At 46.7% G+C, this 22,338-nt stretch overlaps 6 protein-coding genes and 1 pseudogene across 6 annotated transcripts, besides 41 other annotated features; all 7 read left to right on the forward strand.

Moving 5' to 3' along the window:
* Tc00.1047053507087.10 lies at window positions 1-730 on the forward strand (annotated as a pseudogene; the record flags this gene model as incomplete).
* Window positions 1-3,240: a sequence feature (haploid, non-Esmeraldo-like haplotype).
* Window positions 744-868: a microsatellite.
* Window positions 891-912: a microsatellite.
* Window positions 956-988: a microsatellite.
* Window positions 1,064-1,137: a sequence feature (T-rich).
* Window positions 1,218-1,260: a repeat region.
* Window positions 1,903-2,880, forward strand: Tc00.1047053507087.14 (hypothetical protein, conserved; the record flags this gene model as incomplete). The annotated part of the gene is made up of 1 exon (XM_807942.1): window positions 1,903-2,880. The coding sequence occupies one exon, from the start codon at window positions 1,903-1,905 to the stop codon at window positions 2,878-2,880; it is 978 nt and encodes a 325-aa protein (XP_813035.1).
* Window positions 1,925-1,994: a sequence feature (T-rich).
* Window positions 3,235-3,308: a microsatellite.
* Window positions 3,241-13,061: a sequence feature (heterozygous, non-Esmeraldo-like haplotype).
* Window positions 3,315-3,384: a sequence feature (T-rich).
* Window positions 3,405-3,448: a sequence feature (T-rich).
* Window positions 3,455-3,515: a microsatellite.
* Window positions 3,553-3,583: a microsatellite.
* Window positions 3,846-5,858, forward strand: Tc00.1047053507087.20 (uncharacterized protein; the record flags this gene model as incomplete). Its single annotated transcript, XM_807935.1, has 1 exon — window positions 3,846-5,858. The coding sequence occupies one exon, from the start codon at window positions 3,846-3,848 to the stop codon at window positions 5,856-5,858; it is 2,013 nt and encodes a 670-aa protein (XP_813028.1).
* Window positions 4,681-4,706: a microsatellite.
* Window positions 5,874-5,900: a microsatellite.
* Window positions 5,989-6,038: a sequence feature (A-rich).
* Window positions 6,196-6,251: a sequence feature (T-rich).
* Window positions 6,654-6,703: a microsatellite.
* Window positions 6,795-6,841: a sequence feature (GA-rich).
* Window positions 6,881-9,991, forward strand: Tc00.1047053507087.30 (ubiquitin hydrolase, putative; the record flags this gene model as incomplete). Its single annotated transcript, XM_807936.1, has 1 exon — window positions 6,881-9,991. One exon carries the CDS (start codon window positions 6,881-6,883, stop codon window positions 9,989-9,991), a length of 3,111 nt encoding a protein of 1,036 aa, XP_813029.1.
* Window positions 7,896-7,941: a microsatellite.
* Window positions 10,225-10,264: a microsatellite.
* Window positions 10,266-14,285, forward strand: Tc00.1047053507087.40 (kinesin, putative; the record flags this gene model as incomplete). The annotated part of the gene is made up of 1 exon (XM_807937.1): window positions 10,266-14,285. One exon carries the CDS (start codon window positions 10,266-10,268, stop codon window positions 14,283-14,285), a length of 4,020 nt encoding a protein of 1,339 aa, XP_813030.1.
* Window positions 13,062-13,491: a sequence feature (areas merged during assembly that could not be assigned to a particular haplotype. This can correspond to areas where the two haplotypes were merged or to regions with more than two copies in the genome that were merged during assembly.).
* Window positions 13,492-22,338: part of a sequence feature (heterozygous, non-Esmeraldo-like haplotype) that runs on past the window's edge.
* Window positions 14,599-14,648: a sequence feature (T-rich).
* Window positions 14,855-14,881: a microsatellite.
* Window positions 15,031-15,050: a microsatellite.
* Window positions 15,299-15,324: a sequence feature (AT_rich).
* Window positions 15,710-15,736: a microsatellite.
* On the forward strand, window positions 15,769-18,618 carry Tc00.1047053507087.50 (hypothetical protein, conserved; the record flags this gene model as incomplete). Its single annotated transcript, XM_807938.1, has 1 exon — window positions 15,769-18,618. The coding sequence occupies one exon, from the start codon at window positions 15,769-15,771 to the stop codon at window positions 18,616-18,618; it is 2,850 nt and encodes a 949-aa protein (XP_813031.1).
* Window positions 16,028-16,065: a microsatellite.
* Window positions 18,686-18,793: a sequence feature (T-rich).
* Window positions 18,803-18,830: a sequence feature (AT_rich).
* Window positions 19,068-19,104: a microsatellite.
* Window positions 19,321-19,345: a microsatellite.
* Window positions 19,488-19,569: a sequence feature (A-rich).
* Tc00.1047053507087.60 (hypothetical protein, conserved) lies at window positions 19,794-21,437 on the forward strand (the record flags this gene model as incomplete). Its single annotated transcript, XM_807939.1, has 1 exon — window positions 19,794-21,437. The coding sequence occupies one exon, from the start codon at window positions 19,794-19,796 to the stop codon at window positions 21,435-21,437; it is 1,644 nt and encodes a 547-aa protein (XP_813032.1).
* Window positions 21,509-21,533: a microsatellite.
* Window positions 21,534-21,575: a microsatellite.
* Window positions 21,707-21,731: a sequence feature (AT_rich).
* Window positions 21,877-21,898: a microsatellite.
* Window positions 21,917-21,940: a microsatellite.
* Window positions 22,022-22,056: a microsatellite.
* Window positions 22,247-22,283: a sequence feature (CT-rich).

Below are 22,338 nucleotides of genomic sequence, written 5' to 3' on the forward strand. Positions count from 1 at the left end.
ATAAAACTTCCGTCTTGAATCAATAAAAAAGCTACTGAGGGGCACTTTGCCGGTTGACGAGGAACACTTAAAGCAGGGGTATTTAAAATCACTGCAGAGAAGTTCCTACTCGGCGGGCCTCGTTCGACAGGCTGCGGCGATTCGTAGATGCCCCGGACGTGACGAGGACCTTCGTTCTCTCTCGTGTCCGACTCTAGTGATCCACGGCCAGCAGGATGTGCTGATGCCACCTGCCCACGGCCATCGCACAGCGTCTGTGATACCGCGTGCCAAGTTGGTAATCCTGGAAAGCATGGGGCATTACTTTCATCCCGCCTTTTTTACCCCAATTATTTCCCATTTTGTGGAGGTTGCAAATGCATGTGAAGAAAATGGTAAGTACGGGAGACCTATTGGACTTAATATTCCGTATTGTATATCCTCCTTTCCTGGCGTATCTGTGGAGGAGAAGTCTTCCTCTTGCACGGAGGAGCGGCATTTGGGTCGTGCTGAAGCGTCACTTTCTGTGCATCCACCAGACAAGGTCACAAAAACGGAAATGCCGTTGAATGGACAGACAGCGATATGTGCTTGCAGTAATACTACCGGAGAGAGTGCAGATGTCAGCTTTGTGGCGTGCAGGTGCGCTTCGGAAATTTCTGTTGAAGATGTTCGACAAAACATATTGGAGGAGCAATTAGCAGAAGCTTCACTGGTGAATACCCCAGAGACTAGTATAAACCAAGAGTGAGCCACACAACAGGTACATAAGTATACATATTTATATACATGTAAGTGTCGGTATCTATCAATCTATTTACCTATATATATATATCCATCCCTATATATCCATCCCTATATATCCATCCCTATATGCATATACATATATGGATCTGGGGTGAGAAACTTATTATATATATATATATATATATAAAGGAATATGGAGGCATTATGGGAATGGATATTTGTAAGCATTTCTTTTTCTCTTTCTCTCTCTCTCTCTCTTTCTTTTTTTTTTTTTTGGAAGCATTACTCATTCTGAAGGCATTTTTATATAAATTCGGTTGCTAACTCTGGATGTTGCTTTTTCTTATTTCGTTTTTTCTTTTTAAATTATTTTATTATTTTATTTATTTATTTTTCCTTTTTTTTTTTTTTATTGATGCATTTTTCTGTTTGTTTGAGTGGAGGGCAATGAACGGGGGAAAAAAAAAGGAAAACAAAATTTTGTGTGTGTGTCTCTCTCTCTCTCCTTTTTTTTTTTTTTTCTCTTTTTCTCTCAGTGCGTTGTGTGTGTGTGTGTGTGTTTGTTGTGTCGGCATACGCTGCATTGCCATTCGGAGAGGTCAATTCTTTTTTTTTTCTTTTCACGTTTATTTACTTCTTTGTTGGTATTTGTGCGACGATGCGGCTACCGAGACGTGTGGCGAGAGTACGTTGGGAGGTGTCAGCGCCATACCGAGAGAGAGAGAGGGACCGTGAATTCATGTACTCGTCGGTGTGATGCGTGTGTCTTTTGGGTTGGGCGATGCACACTGGCCACGCCTCCTAATGTGCCTGCGGAAAGGGACAACTATTTTGTGTGTTTGTGTACAACCGCAGTTATGAGGGTTGTGGCGTACGCGTTGACGCCATTTGTCGGCTGCGAAGGTTGTCTTTACGGTGCCGCATGGAAGCGACAGCAACAAAAGCAACAAGGGCAAAAAAGTAATTTCTTTCAATAAGGAAGAAAAAAAGAGGGGTGAAAAAAGCGATTTGGCGGGGGAGTTAAAGTGGGGGAGGAGCGATGACACGAGTGCATCGATTGAAGGAGAAAAGTGTGATTGAAATGATGTGCGTGTGGTGGTGGTGGTTGTGTGTGTGGGAGACGTACACGCTTTTTGTGGATTGAGGGCCCCGCGGCCACAGCAGCGAGAAACGACGATGAGATGCCGTTTGTTCCGCCTTCTCTTTTTTTTTCTTTTTTTCTTTTTTGTCGTTTTTTTTTTTTTCTGTAGTTTTTTTTTTTTTTTTTTAATGCACCCTCCGGAACTCTTGCGGCACCCGATTTATTCGCCGACGCGGGCCGCGGCGACGCGGGAGGGGCGACAGCAGGAGCAGCGGCCATCACCGCAACGACAACAGCGGGTGCAAGTGGCGGCGAGCTCTTCAGACTCCCTGCGAGGCGGCCGGAGGAGCGGGAGGGATTTGACGGAGGCACAAACGGGGCCGCAGGATTTGCCGTTGGCAAATATTTTGAGACGCGAATTTACTTACATGTCACTGCGGGAGCAGTTTCACAACCGCGAGAGAATCACTGTGACCACCCGACCTCTTGTCCTTGCCTCCCCTGTACTTGATCGAAAGGAATGGCTATATAATTTATTTGCGCCATTCTTTTTTCTGCGAGGGAATTACATGTATGCGACTTTAGTTGAGACAGCGGAGATGGCTTTGTCGAGTAGGAGAGAGCGCATTGCGACAATTTTACCGAGGTCTTATTGCATTTCCGCAGGGGGTCATTTTATTTGGCGTTTTTTCTGCTTACGTTGCAGTATTGCGGAACTCACATACCTTCTTTTTCGTGAAGAAGAAGAACGTGGACGTGAGCCTTACCGTTTTTGCTGCGAGGGTTTTTTTGGATACGAGGGACGTATGCCACGGTCTTTCTTGACTATGTGCTTAGTTGACCTGTTAACATGTGGTCTTCCCTTTGGATACTTTTATCATGGATTAGGAACAACACTCTTTGGCTGTCGACTGCGTTATCTGATACGTTGCCGATACCGTATCGAAGGGACTGTCGCGAAGGATTTTCTTCTTATGCTCTGCTGCCCATTGATAACGGTGGAACAAGAGGCGTTGGAGATGATGATGTACGGCAACTGGGAGCGCCGTGACTTTCGTGCTGTCATGGTGTGAGACACAACCCCTTCTTTTTTTTTTTTTTGAATGTCTTTTTTTGTTTGGTGAAGGGGATGTGGACGCGTTGTACGTCTGTGCCCGCGGAGGAGGAGGGGGAGAAGCGCCGTAGCGGGGGGGGGGGCTGCCGTGGATGGCGAGAGGCGAAAGGGGAGTCGGGGTGGGGTGGGTGGGGAGAAAAGAGAGGGAATTTGTGGTGTCTATCTTCATGAGGCCCCAAGCACGCATGGGGGCGAGGCAGCAAAAAAAAAAAAGCAACAAAAACGTAAAAATAAATTGGCAATTTAATGAAAAGGAGGAACTGAAATGAGGCTGATAAATTAAGACGGAGTGGAACTTGAAATGGAGAAACAAGTACGTATGTAAATGTATGTATTTATATATATATTTATATTCATTTATTTCAGTGTGTGTATTTGCGTGTGTGTTGCTCCTTTTCTTGTTTTTTTTTTTTTTTTACTTTTTCCATTTCTTCTACTTTGAGTGCTTTTTTTTTTTTTTTTTCTGCAGCGATGCAATGCAAATTTTTTTTACTTTTTCCTTCTTGTTTTTCTTCTTTGTTTTTCTTACGGAGGTGCATATATGTATATTTCTATATGTATGTGTGTGTGTGTGTGTGTATGTGCATATGCGTGCTTCATCCTGTTGCGTTATTGTGACGTTTCCATCCTCTTATTTATTTATTTATTTATTTTTTTTTTTACCGCTGCCGTCCTCCTTTTTTCATTGGATCGTCACGTGGTTTTGTCTCATGCACAAATACCGCTTGCTGTGTCAACCTCCACCCTTTCTTTTTTTTTTTTTTTTTTGGTTGGTTTTAATTGGCTTTTCTCCTTTGGCCTGGGAACACACGAACACATATACGCATGAATGTACAGAGAGGGTAAAGGAGGGTCACGGACGGGCGTGAGTGACGGGCACAGCCGCTGGGAAGGAGATCGACTCAAACAAGCGGAAGGGGCGACATGTATGAGGCGGCCGAGCAGCAACTCGCCCTTGTTTCCCGCAAGACACATCGGCTTGGGGAGGTCCTGCGGCAGCAGATTGATGCACTGAAGGAGTTGCGCACAGCACGCATGGCGGCGTTTGCCGAACGTGATGAGCTGCGCCAACGGTTGCGTGTCGTGGAGGAGAGGGCCAACTCCGTTGATTGCAAGCACAACGAGGCGGAGTGTTGCCTGCGGCGTACGGCGGAGGAGTTTGCTGCGACGCAGCTGCTGCAGAAGCAATATGAGAACACACTGGCCGAGCTGAAGGGGCGCCAACGTGTTGTAGTCCGGGTGGCTGGTGCCGCGCCCCGTAGCGGGGGTCCCGCGTGGGAGGAGGCATCCCGGGACGAGTACCCGAAGAAACCACCGCAGCGAACGCAGGAGAAACAACAGCAACAACGCGAGGGAGAAGAAGAAGAAAGGAATTACCGGGCGAGAATTGCCGTGACAGATGAGTGCACCGTGGTGGATTTAGACCGACGGCGCACGTTTGTCGTGGATTTGGCGTACGCCATGACATCTCTTCGGCGACGCATGCCATCGGAATCTGCATTAGCAGCGGCTGCTGGCATTTCTTCCGGCGCGGCTGCATCTGAGGCAATCCCTGCGGAGGACAAAACCACGCAAAATTTTATGATTGATGAAGATCTTTTTGCCACCCTTCGCCTGGAGCATGTCATTGCGGATGTTCTGTCGGGTGTAAACATGGTGTTTCTTTCCTTTGGGCCGGCGGGTGCTGGAAAGACGGAGACTCTCTTTGGCACAAAGGCAGCCATCATCCAGCACGAGATGTTACAAAAAAGAGGGCGAAAACAACAACAACAACAACAACAACAATCTTCTCGTCATTCACGTCGTTCTGGTAGTAATGGACGGGGGATGTCTGTGGAGGTGTTGTCCAAATCGCCCCAAGTTTGTGGGGCCACGGCGGGCCTTCTGTCGCTGTTTGTCCACGGCCTCTTCAACAGCCTTGTCTCGCACGCCGTCACACATGTTAGCATCTCTTGTAGTTTTGTGGAACTTGCCATGAACCAAACCGTTGATCTTCTCTTGCGGCAGCCGGGCAGGCCCGTCTCCGGCAGCGGTGGGAATAACACAACGCTGGTAAAAATGTTCTCTGCGGCGGCGGGCAGTGCGTCCACTGCGTCGATATCATGCGGCGGCCCGGGTGAAGAAGTCACAGCCGTGCGTGCGGAAACGGCTGAAGAGGTGATGCGTTTGTTCTTTGAGGGGCTTGATCGTCTTGGGCGCTGGCGGCGTTCCTTCTCTTCATTTTTGCTTATGGGCGATGATAACGGCAGCAACACGAACGGTCCACAGCCCAAGGATGAGCATGTTGTGATGGCACACCGTGGTGGGGTGTCACATGCCATCTTTGCCCTTCGTGTGGAGAATTTTAACGACAAGGGACACTACCGGCGGTCAATGGTGTCTTTTGTTGATTTGTGCGGCCCACCACCGTCAGGTGCCGGGTCGGTGATGCGGCCATTGACACCGGAGGAGCAGTGGGTGGACGAATCACTGCAGGCGGTGTGTGACGCCATTGCTGCCACTTCAAGCGTTAAGCCGAACGAAGGAAAGAATGATGCTGAACGTGCTGGGGCCGCATTTGATCAGTTGCCAAGCTCGCATACAAATTGCATGGCACGATTCCTGCGCCCCATTTTTGGCGGCAATGCGAAGGCGACTCTTGTTTGCTGTGTGGATGTTGAGATGCACAGCAAAGAGCAGGTGCTGAATGCCATCAGCTACGCCTATTTCTTTAAGCGCATTCAACACCAAGCCGTGCCGTATGATATCCCACCCGAGCTGCAGCGACTTAATTTGCAGATGAGCGCCTTTCTCTCAGGTGAAGGGGGTGACGATGACGGTGAGGATGAGGATAATGACAATGATGTTATAACTAGTAGTGTCGGTCTTGGCACAGCACGCAATTCATTAGCGCCGGTAGATGCAAATTGGCACTGTGAGGGATATTCTCGTGCTTGAGATTTATTTCTTTGATTTACTTTTATTTTTATTTTTATTTTTCCATGTGTGTAAGTCCATGCCTACATGCACCGTGGGCCGGACTGGTAGAGAGGCACGAGCTCCACCGCAAGTTAGAGGGGAGGGGGACAAAAAAAAAAAAGAAAAGAAAAAAGAAAGAGAAAGAAAGAAAAAAAAGAAGGGTATGATACGTCATGAGGGAATACATGAATGATTGTCAAACCGTCATTCTCTTTTTTTTTTTTTTTTGTTTCTTTTCTGCATGCATGTTTACAAATGGGAACATTTCTGCATTATTATTATTACTATTTCCTTTTGGTCTGTTGTTGTTTTTCCATTTTTTTTTTCTTCTCTTTGCTTCTCCTTCTTTTTTTCTTTCTTTTTTTTTTTTTTGTAGTCTTTTGGAGGGGTGGGGAGAAGGAGGGCGTAGGATTGCACGGTGACGTGGCGGACAACAGCGGCGAGGGAGAAGTGAACAACACAAACACAAACACACAAAAAGGACGCATAGAGACAGTTGTGGGGACTTGAAGGAACCCGCTGGAGAAAAAAAATAACAACAAAAAAAAGTGTGGGAGTGACGGACAAAAACAAAAACGAAAAACAACGGACTGTGCGGCTTCTCGCGACGCACGCAGTCAAGCACACAGGGCACATAAGTATTGATTTACCCCCCCTTTCTTTTTTTCTTTTTTTTTCTCTCTCTGGGCGTGTGTGTGTGTGGGCCGGCCGTGGAACAGGCAGCAGCCATCGTACTTCACGGAGCAAACAGAGCAATTGAAGCAGCAACACGATAAAAGAAAAAGAAAAAGAAAAAGAAAAACAAAAAGAAAAACAAAAAAAAAGACAATAAAGGCAAAAGGTAAGTGTGCATATAATAGAAGAAGAGGGGGTGGAGAGTAATAAAAAGAGCCATATATAAATAAATACATACATAGAGAGAGAGAGAGAGAGAGACTGTGCGAGAAAGAGGGATAGGGAGAAGAACGGAAGCCGAGAGGAAATACCGTGCATCCTAACAAATGAAATATGGTCGAAAGGTACTGGAGGCCGAGAGCAAACGCACGGAAAATTCCAGAGGTTATGCACTGCAGGGTGATGATGGGTATCTGAAGCACAATCAAGCTTTCCCTCTTGCCCATGGGAGCCATTCGACTTCGCCGATGCGTAAAAACGCTTACACTGGCGTTTGTGGCAACGATCATGCGGATGGGGATTGCGCCGATGGAGACATACGAGAAAGGGAGGGCGAAAAACCGTATTCCATGGGGATGAGTGATCACCAGATCCACCGTCGCTACCGCACGAACCACAGCAACAAGGATGATGCTTTGAAGCAGACGAATACACAGAATTCTCCGGCTTCAGGACGCCTGTTATATTCTCCTGTATTGAAGAAGAATCGAGTGGAGGCAATATCGCCTGTGAATGGTGGTGCTAACGACAAGGCGACGCGAGCGATGAGCTCAACGGAGGCACGCCGCGGCCTTTTTGACATGAGCGAAAAGAAGAGCACCGGTACAGGTGGTGAGACGGCAGTCACGCCATCACGGTATGCGGCGCCGTGCTACGGTAAACCGAATGAAGGCATTTCTCCATATGCGTCACGTGCGGGTGGGGATCACTACGCGGCTCCCACAATTAATTCCCGGCTGAAGGAATATTCCTCATGGAAGCACGCCCCGTTGACGTTGGGGCTTTCCCTTCCTGACACGCACCGAAAGTGCTCTGAGCCCGTTACCGCAGGCACATCATTGCAGAAAAGAAGCCGATGGGATTTAGCGTGGGGTGATCACGACAACAATGAGTCTACAATAGGAAAGATGGCTCTAACAAGGGAAGGAGAAGGAAGGGCAGGGGTGAATACTTCCACCACCGGCAATACTTCGACGTCGATCCCCTCATCTTTATTTGGTTGTTCTTCTAAAGTTGCTGCAGGGGAAACAGCACGTACCTCAAAGAATTTTACTACGCCTCTTACGGCGCCTTATATTGGGATGCCGAAACAAATTTCACTGGCTCCATCCACATCACCGCCAGCAGCACCACCACCCACATCAGCAGCAACAGCAACAGCAACAGCGAAGACACAATTGACATCTCCTCCGCTACGGGCCGCGGTTTCCCCACACTTTTCCGGCGCATATAGGCAATATCGTCTGGCAAGTGAGTCCCCACAGAGTGGGTCTCAGGAATCGCCTGGTTACAGGGAAAAAAGCCCCTATGCAGCAGCAGGATCATCAATGTTTCCTGGAGAAGCGTATTACGATACCAAAAGACCTGAATCCAGGTTTTCTCTTCTTTATGGTGCTTCAGAAAAGGAAGCGTATGCCTTATCATCTAGCGTTGCAAAAAATTCAATGCTTCATCGCTATTCACGAGGGTTTTATGGGCCACCACTGCTGGACCGTGGTTCTTCTTTTTTAAGTGGATTCATAAACCCGCATAACGACTGTTATGCATGCAGCGTTTTGACTCTTCTGCTTCGCAGTCCTTACTTTTGCCGTGCCTTGTACGATGCACATAAATTGGAGCTTAGCCCCAAACTGAGTGAAACCCCCGACAGTGATGCCTTTAGCGGTGACGGAACGGGTGATATGGGTACAATGTACACAAGATGGTCTTTCATCCCTAATAAGCGGCACCGGGGACCCTCTTTTAACAGTGTACATCAGATTTTGCTGCATTTTGCCCGATTGCTTGAGAAGCCAGAAAAAATTATGTATGGGATTGACATGGCTCCGTTGCGTCAATTTTTTTCTACATCCTTTTTCACTGGGGAACAGCAGGATGCGCATGAATTCTTTTTAAGTGTCATTAACAAACTTGAGGAGGAGTCAATGGAAGAATTAAAGAGCAGGAAAGCAAAGAAGGAAAAGAGTGATGACGGGAATAATACAATGACTTCTGAATATGGGGCAAATCCAATGTTGAACGATGAAAACACGGGAGAAGGAAAGGAAGTTGAAAATAAAATTATCATTGATTCGTCACTTATTTGGATTAACAAGCTTATTGGGGGAAAACTATTGAACATCATCCGCTGCAGGAATGAGGGATGTGGCCATGAAATCGTCACAAAGGATTCTTATATAAATCTGTGTATCAATCTAAGGATCGCAGAAACAATGAAGGTGGACTCTACATTGACGCCACCGTCACCGGCTGCGGATAACAGGGACTTTGCACCTGACGGACCTGTGGGTAGAAGTTTCAGTACACCGCCAGAAGTAAAACTGGATGAATTGCTTTTGCGTAAAACATTTGAAAGGAAATCAACAATTAATTGTTGCGACGACGTTCAGACATTATTAGACCACAACCTCCGATATGTGTCTATTGACAAATACACCTGTGATGCTTGCGGCTCTTCGCAAAACCAGGATCAAGGTGGCAGTCTTTTGGGTCCGGCACCACCTATTCTTGCGATACAGCTGAATCGTTATTATACGGTCGTTAACTCGTATAATGATGTGCGTGTTGTAAAGGACAAAACACCTGTTTTTATCAATAATGAACTTACGCTTTACGCGTTGCGGGAGGAAGGACAGGTTGACTGCGATAAGAAGCAGTTGACTCCGTGTGTACGGGAGGCAGAGCGTGTAGCCAGACTACGAGAGCAGCATGCAGGGAAGAGGCACCAACAGGAGAGAGAGGACACGGGGAAGTTGACAATTGATCCATCTGGGGCGGGAAAAAATGCTTCTAATGGTTCAAACGTTGAGCAGATGGATAAAAAGGAAAAGGAAGAGGAGGAAGATGCCGAGACACATGTGGATGCCATCCGCTGCCTTTATCGTCTACGGGGCCTCGTGCGACATATCGGTTTTTCCCCTTTTGTCGGGCATTACGTTGCAGAGTTTGCTACGGACGCCGCCGCATCAGAGTCGCCCAAGGCTGAAAGCACCACCACCACCTCCACCACCGGCAGCAGCGATGTTGACACGGAAGGGGGCAAGCCGTCAAGGGTCTGGCACATAGCCGATGATATCCGGGTGGAGGTACTGCCATTGGAGCATTTGCAGAAACGGCGTAGTTGTTCTACCGACTCCTATTTGCTCCTGTACGAAAAGGTAGCAGAGGAAGAAGTCTCATGTCCCGTGTGGCGTGTACTGCCACGTGGGAAAAACTGAGTGTGGAGCCCATTCCTTTTTTTTTCTCTGTTTTTTCAGTTCTCACGATGGTCGTATATTTTTTTCTTTTTTGTTGACAATTTTTTCTCACTCTTACTTGCACACTCTATCTGTGTGTATTTATTTATGTATTCCCTGTTGTCTGTTTCTCATTCCCCTCCCTTTTTTTTTTTTGTTGTTTGGCGTGGTTTCAGTGTTGTTTAGGGAAAGGTGAAGCACGTTGAACTTCACGTTGTTTGTTTGTTTGTTTGTGTGTGTGTGTGTGTTTGTGTGAATGAGTAAGGCAGCCGTCTCGCGCCCTCGCGTGTACGTGCGTATACGCCCTTTGAATGATCGTGAGAAGAAGGAGGGTAATGGCGATCTGATCTGTCGTGGTGACCCGCGGATGCCCGACACGCTCTTTATAAAAGGAGAAGACGGTGGGGCGGAGTTGCAGACACGCTTTGATTACGTCTTTGATCGCGATGCGGCGCAGAGTGATGTGTTTGACATTATTGGATCGGAGGTGCTGAATACGCTGTTTAGTGGCTACAATGCCTCCGTCTTCGCATATGGGCAGACAGGTAGTGGCAAGACGTACACAATGGAGGGAAATCGCTCAAAAACGGAAGGGCTTGGACTGACGCCGCGACTTATTAGCGCCTTATTTGAACGATTTAAGGCGAACAAAGACATCACAGACAGTGTCTGTGAGGTGAGTCTTGTACAGATATATCAAGAGAAGATACAAGATCTATTGGCTGGGCAGAAACATCTAGAAATACACATGGACCGTACAGGGCAGTATATCGCACGAGATGCGACATGGGCACGTGTGAAGAGTCTTGAAGAGAGTATGAAACTCTACACAAAGGCGTCAGAGATGCGTGCGACGTCCGCAACTGAGATGAATCTTGTCTCCTCACGCAGTCATATGATTATGATGGTGAAGCTGCAGTGGGATGAGCCTTCTTTACCCGGTTCACATGCGCAGCTGAACCTTATTGATCTTGCAGGATCCGAGCGATTAACACAGTCTGGTGCAAAGGGTGACAGCATGTGGGAGGCGATCCACATTAATAAATCCCTTAGTGCACTCGGTACTGTGGTCTCCAAACTTGTGGAGCAGGCGAAACACAAGGGACGCCGTATTCATGTTCCATACAAGGACAGTAAACTCACGTACTTGCTGCAGTCCAGTCTGGGCGGGTCAAATCTTATTCATTTCATCTTGGCCGTTTCCTGCAGTGCGTTGTGGAGTGGCGAGACGAAGTCGACGATCGAATTTGGTAAGAGAGCCCTACAGTTAGTCCTACGTCCTGTACGCAATGCAATTGACTACACTCGATTGGCGGAAATGGAGGAAATGATTGAGCGTATGCGAAGTCACATTGCGAGCCTGGAGGAGGAATTGCGAAATAAGCGTAGCAACGAGGCAGCCGAATTCTTAAAACTGAAGCAAATCCCACAGCAAGGTGATGAAAACAATGATCGCTTTGCCGAACGTCGTCATCAGAGTCGACAGAAGAAGAAATTAAAGGTACAAACAGAGCTTGCACGCATTATGGCAAACCTACCAGAAACGTTTGATGATTTAACATCACACTGCGTCTTGTTCCCCGAATCGAAGGCGAGCTTTCGTGAGCTTGGTGGGTTACAACGGCTTGTGTACTTTGTAGACCGTTCCGCCTCCACCTTCTACCGGTCCAATGCGGCACAGACAATTGCTAGCGTTTTGGATGATGCTGGGCGGGAGATGTTTCAAGATATTGGTGGTCTGGATGCCCTGACACGGTTATTACAAGTTAAAGAGGAGCGCTGCAAGGAGGCGGCCTGTGTGGCGCTTGAAGCCGCATGTCGTGGTTGCCTGAAAAATAAAATGAAACTTACCCCTGTTGTATATACGGAGTTGGTGGAACTTATTTATAATTACTCAAACCAACAAGTTCAGGAGGCCGCATGTACAGCAGTGGCTGCTATTGTAGATCTGTACCCAGATGCACGACGCAGCTTTGAACGGCTTGAGGTTGTTCCCAAACTCCTTGAGACGATACGCAATGCCCCTGAGGAAGTTGTGAACCTCACGAAGGCAGCAACAAATTGTGTGGGTCGTCTTGCTCATGGGGATTCCGAGATGCAGCAACTTATAGCTTCCTTTGGTGGAATTGATCTGCTTATTGATGTATTATTTAGTCCAGCAGGAACACGTGACCATCAGGTACCCATTCTTGCCTCCTATGCTCTGGTGAACTTATGCTGCAGTAACAAACACAATCTTGACATTGCGCGGGATAATCTACGCTACGGTGAAGTGAAATTTCGTTTACTTGAAGGGCTTGCACGAGCCTTTGGTATAAATGCCGCCCGTGAAGGGTACGGTCGTGCTACTGCTCAAGAAACTGAATCACCATTCCCGTACTATGGTGTCACCATTATGGATAAATGGTCTGTTACCTCCTCCGGTGGCCGGCCGATCTTTTCCACCTTTATGGACAATCCACAATTTTACCTATATGTGACGGAGACAACAGACATTGCCTTTATGATTCAAGACGTACTTTACGAATCTCGTATGTTAAAGAAGAAGAAGAATAATACGGTGTACATGGGTTTGGCTCTTTTTGAGGGAGACCCTGAGCTTTCAAAGGCGGGTCTTAAGCAGCTGGACTTTCATGGACGTATGGTTGAGATTGGGAAATATACTTCCAACTGTGAAAATGTTCTTCATTGTACTCTTCAACCGAGTGAGACCCCATACGTCGTTGTTCCCTTTACAAGTCAACGAGGTCGTCAGACGGAGTTTGCACTTTCCGCATTTGGTGACAAACCCATTCAGCTTACAGCAGTGCCGGAGCAGGTTGGATGGGTGCGTACTGTCTTGGAAGGTTTTTGGACCGAATTGACGGGACGTGGTGGTAGTGGATTTGATTGGCGCTGTAACTCTCAGATTCGTCTGCAACCGAAAGAAAACTGCCGTGTGGTATTTGTGCTATCATATCTTTCCGTGGATCGTCAACGTGCACAGTCCCGTGAGGAGGAAGGGGAAGAACAAAATATGCGCCCCCGTCTACATGGAAGACTATTTACCACTTTTGCTCCGGAGAAGCGGTATCTGAAGGCACTTGTTCCGCTACCACAAAAATCCACCTTTGCCGCCAGTAATAACTTTGCTAGTAACAGCTACATTACCACTTCTGCTAACCTAAAGGCAGGGGAATCTTATGTGTACATTCCTTTTACAGAAACCCCCTATGAGGATCAGTGGCGACTTTCTGTCTACTGTGACACCGACGATGTGACGATTGCACCGATTGAAGGAAATAAAGCGGAGTGGTATTGCACGTCTTCAGCAGGAACATGGGCAGGAAAACCGATTTCTGTCCAAGTTGAAACCAAAGGAAAGATGGTGGCGGTAGCAAGTAGCCCCGGTGTATTTTTACGTATACGCCTGCTGAATACCAAAGGGAAAAAATTGGAAGGCATTGACGCGTATTGGAATTCCGAAGCCTCTGTAGAGTATAAGAGTCAAGGCGTTGTCACCGTACAGGTGGAAGGCATGATGCGCACCGATAAGGGACAAGAGGCTGCTCGAGAAATGAAGTTTGATGTCTTTGTTTTCACAGAGAATAAGTGCACCGTGCAGCATGTTGACTTTGCTGCCGTCCCTAGTACCCTTCCACATCCAACGAAAAGTACCCCGGCAGATCTCCTTAAGTACCCGGTCGAGGTGGTAGACGCTGACGTCCCATTTGACACGATTGATCAGAGTGATGACGAGGAGGAGGAGCACAATGATGTTGTGAATGCCGAGGAAAATGAAAAAGAGCTGCAGAAGGTAATTGCATTACGCAATGAGGAAAATGCTAGACTTATGAATCGTATTGTTGAGCAGCAACGGGAGATTATGCAACTTCGACAAGTACACAACGGCACCCCACCTTCCAACTCGGTAAGTAAAAACACCACCAACGGAAAGCGGCAAAGGAAAAGCAGAAGTGTAACCCCATTAGAGCCGCTGCCGAATATGCGTAAGCAGACTTTGAAGAAGTCGGATGGCGGTGCTGGCGCCAAAGGAGATGCGGAGGAGACTGCAGCAGGCTTAGAGGCCTGGAGTAACCCGGAGAACTCAGAGAAAGTCAGCGGCGGCCCAGCCAAGGCGTTACAGGAGGCGGTAGAATACTCATTGCTCACACTCAACAGCATTGAGCGGCACACAAGGGCTCCAACAGAGGCGGAGTGGGCAGATATGCAAGAAGATTTTCGTGAACTTCAACGCCGACTGTTTTTTGCACTTGAAAAGATTCCTTTAACGTAACCGAAGAGGGGGGAAGATGTTGGGAGGCCTCGGGGAAAGAAATTGGGTGGGGTGGAGAAGTACGCATTGGGCGCAAGTTTCAGAGCGGCGCTAGATGATTATGCAGCCATATCCATATCTATCTATATATATATATATACAAGAGTCAGAAAAAAACCCAAAAGGTTGCGGTATGCAGCGTATGTAGCAGGTATTTAAAAAGGCGGATTACAGTCGCTTGATTATGATTCATGCAGAATTAAACACACATACAAGCACACAAGGAGAGAGAAGCAAATAAATGAATAAAATGCTTCAAAAGTGTGAGGTGTCATTGTTTTGATTTTGTTTTCTTTTTTTCTTTCTTTTTTTATTTTTATTTTTGCTAGATGGAGGGAGTGAGGAGGAGAAGAAGACATCTTCACTCACGCTTTTTCTTTTATTACCAGGAGTGACTTGTATGCATCTTCATTTTGTAATCATTCTTAGTATTATTGCCATTGCTGGTTAGAGCTGTACCTGCGATGGTAGGGAAATGTATCAGCGTATGAGCGAATGGATACCCCGCCTGTGTTTTCTCCTCCCCCATCCTCTCTCTCTCTCTCTCTCTCTCTCTCCTTTAAAGAAAACGGAAAAAAAAAAAGAAAAAAAAAGGGGTCCGTTGGAACGAATGATTTGTGTATTTCTGTGTATACTTGTGTGGGGTGAAGGAGAAGGGGATGAAGTTGGCTGAAAGGCCATGATGCATACAAATACGCATACACACATTTATTTATTTATTTATTTGTATGTGTGTGTTGTACGAAGGTAGTGTCATTGGTGGAGATTTAAAACTAAATGAAGAAAAGAAGAAAAAAAAAAAAAGAGGGATTTGTGGGGCGGGGAGAGAGAGAGAGAGAGAAAAGAACATGAATTTAAATAATCGTTGACCGCCTTTACATACGAGGAGACTGAAACGACAAAAGACACACACACACACAAGAGAAAACGACAAGAAACAAATAAAAATATAAACACATGTACGCAGGCCCCTCTTTTTTTTTTTTTTTTTTTAATATTTGGAATATTTTCGAGATGTGCTTGCGGCAGGCACTCTTTTTCCAAACTCCCATCCAACCGTATATATATATATATATTTCTGTTCATTTATTTATATCTCCACTAATATCTGCACGGCTGGATATATTTATTTTTGTTGTTATTATTGTTCTCTATGGTGTTTGGTTGCCTTATTCGCTTCTTCTTCTTTTTTTCCTTTTCCCCAACCATGTGGTAAAATACCGGAGAGGAACTTTTTTTGTTTTACTCTTCCGTTGGCTGTGGGAGTGTTAGGAGGGGGTGCGTCGGCAAAGGGAGTGGGAGCGGAAAGTAACGTTGGCCCCCTCCATCCGCGGCAGGGTCAACACAAGAAGGCAGAAGAATAATAAAAGCGGAACTCGAAGGAGAAACAAACAAACGAACAAACAAAAAAAGGCGAATTAAAAAAAAAAAGTGCGTGGAAAACATGCGGGTATCACTTTTTTGCCGCTACGACTCATTTAAATCGATGCATGGAAATATCACGTCACTTTTCGCATTGTTAAAGAGCCCCGAGTCCGTGCGACGCGAGGTACGTCAATATGTCTGCCATGTCCCGCGGCGTTACATGGACAGCCCGCGACAGAGAGGGAGTTGGGTGCGTGGCACACTCAATCTTGTCTTTGAGGAGGCACGGAGGCGTGGAAGTTACGCCGTTGCACGGGCCGCGGTGGAGGTGACCCTCGAACAACAGCAACAACAAAAACAGCAGCAGCAGCAGCAATTGACGATGGAGTCGACGTGGGTCAAGAATGCCCTTGCGGCCTGCCGTACCCCGGAGGAATTGCGTGAGATGGAAACGCTGCTCACCCAACATCGTTGTCTGCTGGGCGGGATGGGGGAGGCGGGGTGCGGATTGACCCCCGCAGCGCAGAGCGATGATGTCGTGCTGCCCCCATCGCTGCAAGATGGAGATAATGGCGGAAGTGAGGTGCATGGCACCCCTTCTCTTGTTGCCGCTGGCTACAGTACGGCGGCCCTGGCAACTTTGCGCCAGGGGCGGGATCACGTTGTGACGGCACCAAATGCTTCCTTTTCTCGTTATTTTATGCGCCAGGGACTTGTGGCGGATGAGGTGGAGTTGATGGAGCTTTTCAAAGCCATGCGTGGTCGCCAGCCTGTGGGGTTCCGCGTGCACACCTCACAGATGTACGGAAGAGCAGTGGAGTGTCTTTTGCGTGATCGGCCAGGCATAAAGCCTTTATCATGGCTTCCATCCACGTGTGGTGCCTTTGTTCTGTTGGACACGCCAGACACACCACACAATATACTTCTTTCTAATAGACAGCTGCTGCGTGCACTTTCAAACGAACGACTCATTTCCTTTCAATCGACATCGAGTATGTTGCCCGTGCTTCTTCTTGATCCACGTCCCGGGGAAGCTGTGTTGGATTTGTGCGCCTCACCAGGGAGTAAAACAACTCTTATTCATGACTACATGTTTGGTATATCTTCATCCTCTAAATCTTTGTTGGCGACGGGTTGCATTGTAGCGAATGATGCCATATTTTCTCGCAGGAGGACGCTCTCACAGCGTCTGCAGAGTTTTTCACCGAGTATTGCCGTTACGCAAATACAGGGTCAAACATTCCCGGCACAACCCATCGCATCGGGCGGTGTTCGATACGATAAAGTACTGGTAGATGCCCCTTGTTCTGGTGAAGGCCGCATGCATAGGGATGTCATGTCGTGGCGCATGTGGCACCCGTTAAAGGCCATGGAATTTTTTACTACTCAGGTGTCGCTTCTGCGACACGCGGTAGAGTTGTGCGCGGCAGGAGGGTGTGTGGTCTACTCCACATGCACCCTGAATCCTTTGGAAAATGAGGCAGTAATATCAACCGTACTAGCCGATGGTGAAGTGGAGCTGATACGGCCACCACATTTCATGACGGCGGATAGCGGCTGGCACTTTAGTCGTGGTTTGTCCCATTGGCTTGTTCCGTCACGTGCAGGTGGATTTTTACATACGTTTGCAGAGGCGGAAGCAAAGGGGGAGGAGACCGCCGTGGAACTTTTTCCACCTGAGGGAAATGGGGAGATTCAAAAAGCTCTTGAATCCTGCTGTCTGCGTGTTCTTCCGCACCGTAACAGCGGTGCGGAGGGTTTTTTCCTTGCTGCATTACGCAAAGTGCAACAGGGTTCAGCACCTTTTTCTGCGTCATCCTCAAAGGATATTGCAAGGGAAAAGAAAGTTGCTCTCTCCAGTTGTCAGCTTGTGGCAGAGTCTATTCTGCATGCCTGCGGTACGGTACGACTATCGGCAGGTAACATGTTGTTACAACGACATCTTGGCGGATTCTTTAATGATAGCGCGACACAGATGGAAGAATTTTTAACAAAATGTGGCCTTTGTGCCGCTTGGAAAGAGACCCGGGGGCTTTTACTTATTTCAGAGAGCACTTGGGATCATATAAGGGCCATTCCCTCCACTACCAACTTGTCGTCGTCAACGGCAGCATTGCTGGAGCTGGGCATTGTTGTTATTGAGGCGGCAACAGGCGGCTTGACGGAGAGCGGTGCATTTTACCTGCGGCCTCATGCAACATCGCGGGTGTTGCGCATTCCCTTGTCGGAGATGCAGTGGCTATTGTCCCATCAGGTACTGAAGATATCCCAGCTGCAGGAAGACCCTAAAGTGTTGGCGCGTCGAATCGTGGGAAGCACGGCACCCATGAAGCATGAAACTGAGACAGAGGAGCGTTGTGTGCCACTGCCGTGGGTGGCACAGGTCTTTGACGCCATTGGATCACGTGAAGGGAACTTCATTGTTTGTGGTTTTTCCTCTTTTGTGAATAAGGATGTGGATCATGACAATAATGCGGATGGCCTTGCATCCATCAGCATTCCTGTGATACTTTGTCGTTCCTCAACAGGAGTGGAGCTGCGTTTATCCCTTTCACAGGATGCTCGTCAGCGGTGTTTGGCAGTTATTGGCCGTGTCATTGCCCGCAAGAGACGGACTGGGGCGACAATGGCGGCTGCTGCGGCGTTGGAAAAGGAATACATGCAAATGGGGAGGCAGTACAATACGAGCAGGAAGATGGACAGTGCAGGGTTGGAGGGCCGACCACTGACGTTGCAGCGACAGTACCGACACCTCCACGCATCGAATTCCTTCGGGTCGTCAGCTCCATTGTCTCCCCCGCTGCCCACGAAGACTTGTACCGGCTCTACCACCATCGATCATAAAATCAGCAACCGTAGCGGGGATGGCGGTGCCAACGACGGTGAAAGCCTAATGCATCGTGTAAGAGGCGAATACTTTGAAATTTAAGGGCGCATCAACTCCGCCTTTTTTGTGTATTTTTATTTTTATTTAAGTTTTGAAATGAGTGTTGACCTTTTTTTTTTTTTTTTGTTTGTTTGTCTTGAATCCTTTTCTATTCTTCCTTCTCTTCTGCAATGGGTATCTGCTTTCTCTCTCTTTTCTTTTTTTTTTTTTTTCTTCTGTGTGTTTCAATATATATATATATTTTTTTTTAAAATGAAGACCGAAGCGGTGCGAAGAGTCTGCAACTTGACATCTCCCGCCGGAGTACTTTTAGAAGCAAACAAAAGACAGCGAGGGACACCGCGCGTGTTGGGAAGAAAATCAGTCATTAGGGAGAGAGAGAGTAAAAGGGGTTAGGGCGTAAGGGGGAAGTGAGAGTACACATAACAGCCAAGCCAAGCATCCGTTAAGCGTTTTTTTTTTTAAAGGTGACATCTGCCTTTCTTGGGCCTTTTTCTTTTCTTTTCTTTTTTGTTCTTTTTTTTTTTTCCCCCCACATTTCCCTCATACGCCGCTGCTTCTGCCAACACACAGGTGTAAATAAATAGGAACGAGGGGGGAGATAACAGAAGTGTGTGTGTGTGCGTGTGGCTGGGGGGCAAGGGGGCTGGAAGCGCAGCGCCGAGGAAATTAATTTTGGATAAATACGTAAGTTATTCCGACTGCCGGTATCATCATCGTTGACGAGGGCGCAGGCCGTGAGGGAAGAAAAGAGAAAAAAAGAAAAGAAGAAGGCGAAGAAGAAGAAAAGGGGAGTTAAGAGGTGCAGTTTGTGGTTTAACACACAGAAACGCATTCATACATTCCGTGTGCGATCCTTTTTTGCAGGAAAGAGAGAGGGGGAGAGAGGGAGGGGGCGAACAAAGGTAGGGAAAATAAAAAGTACACACGAGAAACGAAGAGGACGAGAAAAAAAAAAAGGAATAATAATTAATAATAAAAAAAAAAAGGAAACGAGTGGGTTTGCCAAAGGCTTTTTAAAGAAACCGTCAAAACAACAACAACGACAACGACAAAAAAAAAATATAGCCGGTTGTTAGTTGTATTTGGCCTTCCAGGAGTAGACGTGTATACATACATACATTGAGGTGCACAGCTGTAAAAAAAAAAAAAAAAGAAAAAGTTTTTACAAGCGAGCATCACATTTACCGTTGTTAATTTTATTATTACATTGAATTATGCCGTCGTTGAACAATTCGTTTGTTGGCGGTGCAGCCCAACAAGTGGACATTCCGCAGTCGATAAGTACACGAGAAATATTTAAGCGTATTATTGTGATAACTATCCCGCTAAGTTTTGCTCAGCTCGCACAGTTTTCTATCAATGTCTCTGTGATTGCTGTTGTTGGGAGTTTGGGTGTTAATGAGTTGGGCGGTGCTTCAATTGCATACGGTCTTATTAATGCCACGGCATTTGGTTTTGCTTCGGGATTTTGTGGGGCACTGGAAACGGTGCTTTCCCACACATACGGCAGAGATCCAATGAGTAAGTTGTATGGCATTTACACTCAACGCATGTTTCTTTTGTTAATGATTGTTGGTCTTTTTCTTTCCCCAATTATTCTGTTTGCCGATCGAGTTCTGCTGCTTCTTGGGCAGAATCCTGATGTGATAGTCTTTACAGGACAGTACTGTCGTATTTCGGTGTGGGGTATTTTTCCCACCATGGTGTTGGAATTACTGCGACGTTACTTTGCATGCCAGCATTTATCTACTCCTCTTTCCGTAAATCTTGTGGTGGGCGCAGTTCTTTTTCCATTTTTACTCATTGCGTGCGTTCACGCTATGGGGTTTGCTGGGGCACCGACGGGTTGGTGCCTGCTCATGACGCTCATGTCGGGCAGTCTCCTGCTCTATCTCATCGTGACACGAAAGTACAAAGATACCTGGGGTGGTTGGGACGATGCCGCCTACAGGAATTGGGGACCACTTCTCAGCCTTGCCATTCCATCTATGGGAATGATGTTTAGCGAATGGGTCTCACTGGAGATCAACAACATATTTTCGGGCTTTGGCACTCGTGAGGAACTCGCAGCATTTGGTATAACATTTCAGTTATCGGGTATCTGCTGGGCATCTGCCTCAGGGACGTTTATTGCAGCCTCCGTGTTGGTGGGGAATGCCATTGGAGAAGGAAAACCCTTGTTGGCACGTCGTATGGCATTTTGTTGTTTATTCATGACCGTCACGATTGCACTGCTTAACTTGATTGTTGTTTCCCTCGCAAAGAATCTCATTCCACGTATATTTACGGATGATAAAAAGGTCATTTCAATTGTTCACTCGTTACTGAAGTATTTTTTTGTCTATCACGTCTTTGACGCATTTCAGAGCGGCGTCATGGGCGTCCTACGGGGGTGCGGAAAGCAGAAACTTGGCGCATATGTTATTCTCCTCGTGTACTCCATTGTGGGTGTCCCGTTGGGTATTATATTGTTTCTTAAAACCGGCTTTGGGATTGGGGCACTGTGGTTTGGCCCAGCCTTTGGTGTAATGGTGGCGGGGTTTCCTGTATACATGTACATACTGTTGTACCACATCAAGTGGGGAGAGTTGAAGGCACACACGGATAGTCAAGAGTTGAGCGGTGTCATTGTGGAGGAGAATGTTGATGAAGTGCTCGTGTGCAGCAACGATTCAAGCGAGAAGAGCGAGAACGGCGAAGAAGGCAACAGTAAAAATGATGACAAGAAGACTATTTTAAATGGCAAAACATCTCAAAATAACACCCCGACACTTACAAGATCGCCCTCACCCCAACCGATAGGGCGACAAAAGCGATATCAGGTAGAGACAAACGTCGCACGGGAGGGCACTGAATGAAACGGATTACATAAGAAAAGTCTATTGGTGCTGTTGATTATTTTTAATAAGCATTTGTGAGAATAAATAAATCTCTCTCTCTCTCTCTCTCTCTCTGTGTGTGTGTGTGTGTATGCGTGTATGCGTTTTTGTCTGTGTTTCTCTCTCTAACACCCTTTTTGTTAAGCACCCACATATATATATATTTGTGTATGTATGTATCTACATACCGCAGCGAAGGAGGAGGCATATGGAGCGGTAAATGCATCCGAACAAGAAAAGGAAAGAGGAAAAATAAAATAAAATAAATTATTTGAAGACGTACGAAGAAGTGACGAAGAGGTTTAAAAAGTCATGAGGCGAATGAAATTTGATTTTGAACGTAATTAGCTGAAATATGCGGATGATGCTTCATGTATTTATTTATATATTTTTGTGTATGTGGGTTGAGTGGCTGATGTTTTTTTTTTTTTTTTTTTTTTGCTTTTGTAGGAGGAATAAGAGAGAGAGAGAGCGAGAGAGAGGTGCGGAGAAGGAGAAGGAAAAAAAGGCGAGAGCGCTGATGCCACGAATAAAAGTGTTTTCGATCAGTCATTTATGACGTCTTTCTCTTTTTTTTTTCTTTCTTTTTTTTTTTTTTACATTATTGACTTTGTAATTTTACCGCCTAGTTGGTTTTTATTGCTGATAGTTGTGGCTGTTTGTGATATTATGCGTCTTGAAGGGAATTTTTTGAGGTTTGCTGGCCGTGAACCAAAAGAGAGAGGGAGGGAGTTGACATATCGACAGAATTATAATTTATGCGTGATGGCGGTGTGTAGAACACAAATTTTTTTTTTTTTTTTCTTTTTCTCTCTCTCTCTGTCTGCCTGTTTCTGCGTAAAGGGAGTATATATGTATATATGCATGAGTGGGAGGGAGA

Source organism: Trypanosoma cruzi, genomic scaffold (assembly GCF_000209065.1).
Source record: "Trypanosoma cruzi strain CL Brener 1047053517163 genomic scaffold, whole genome shotgun sequence".
NCBI lineage: Eukaryota > Euglenozoa > Kinetoplastea > Trypanosomatida > Trypanosomatidae > Trypanosoma > Trypanosoma cruzi.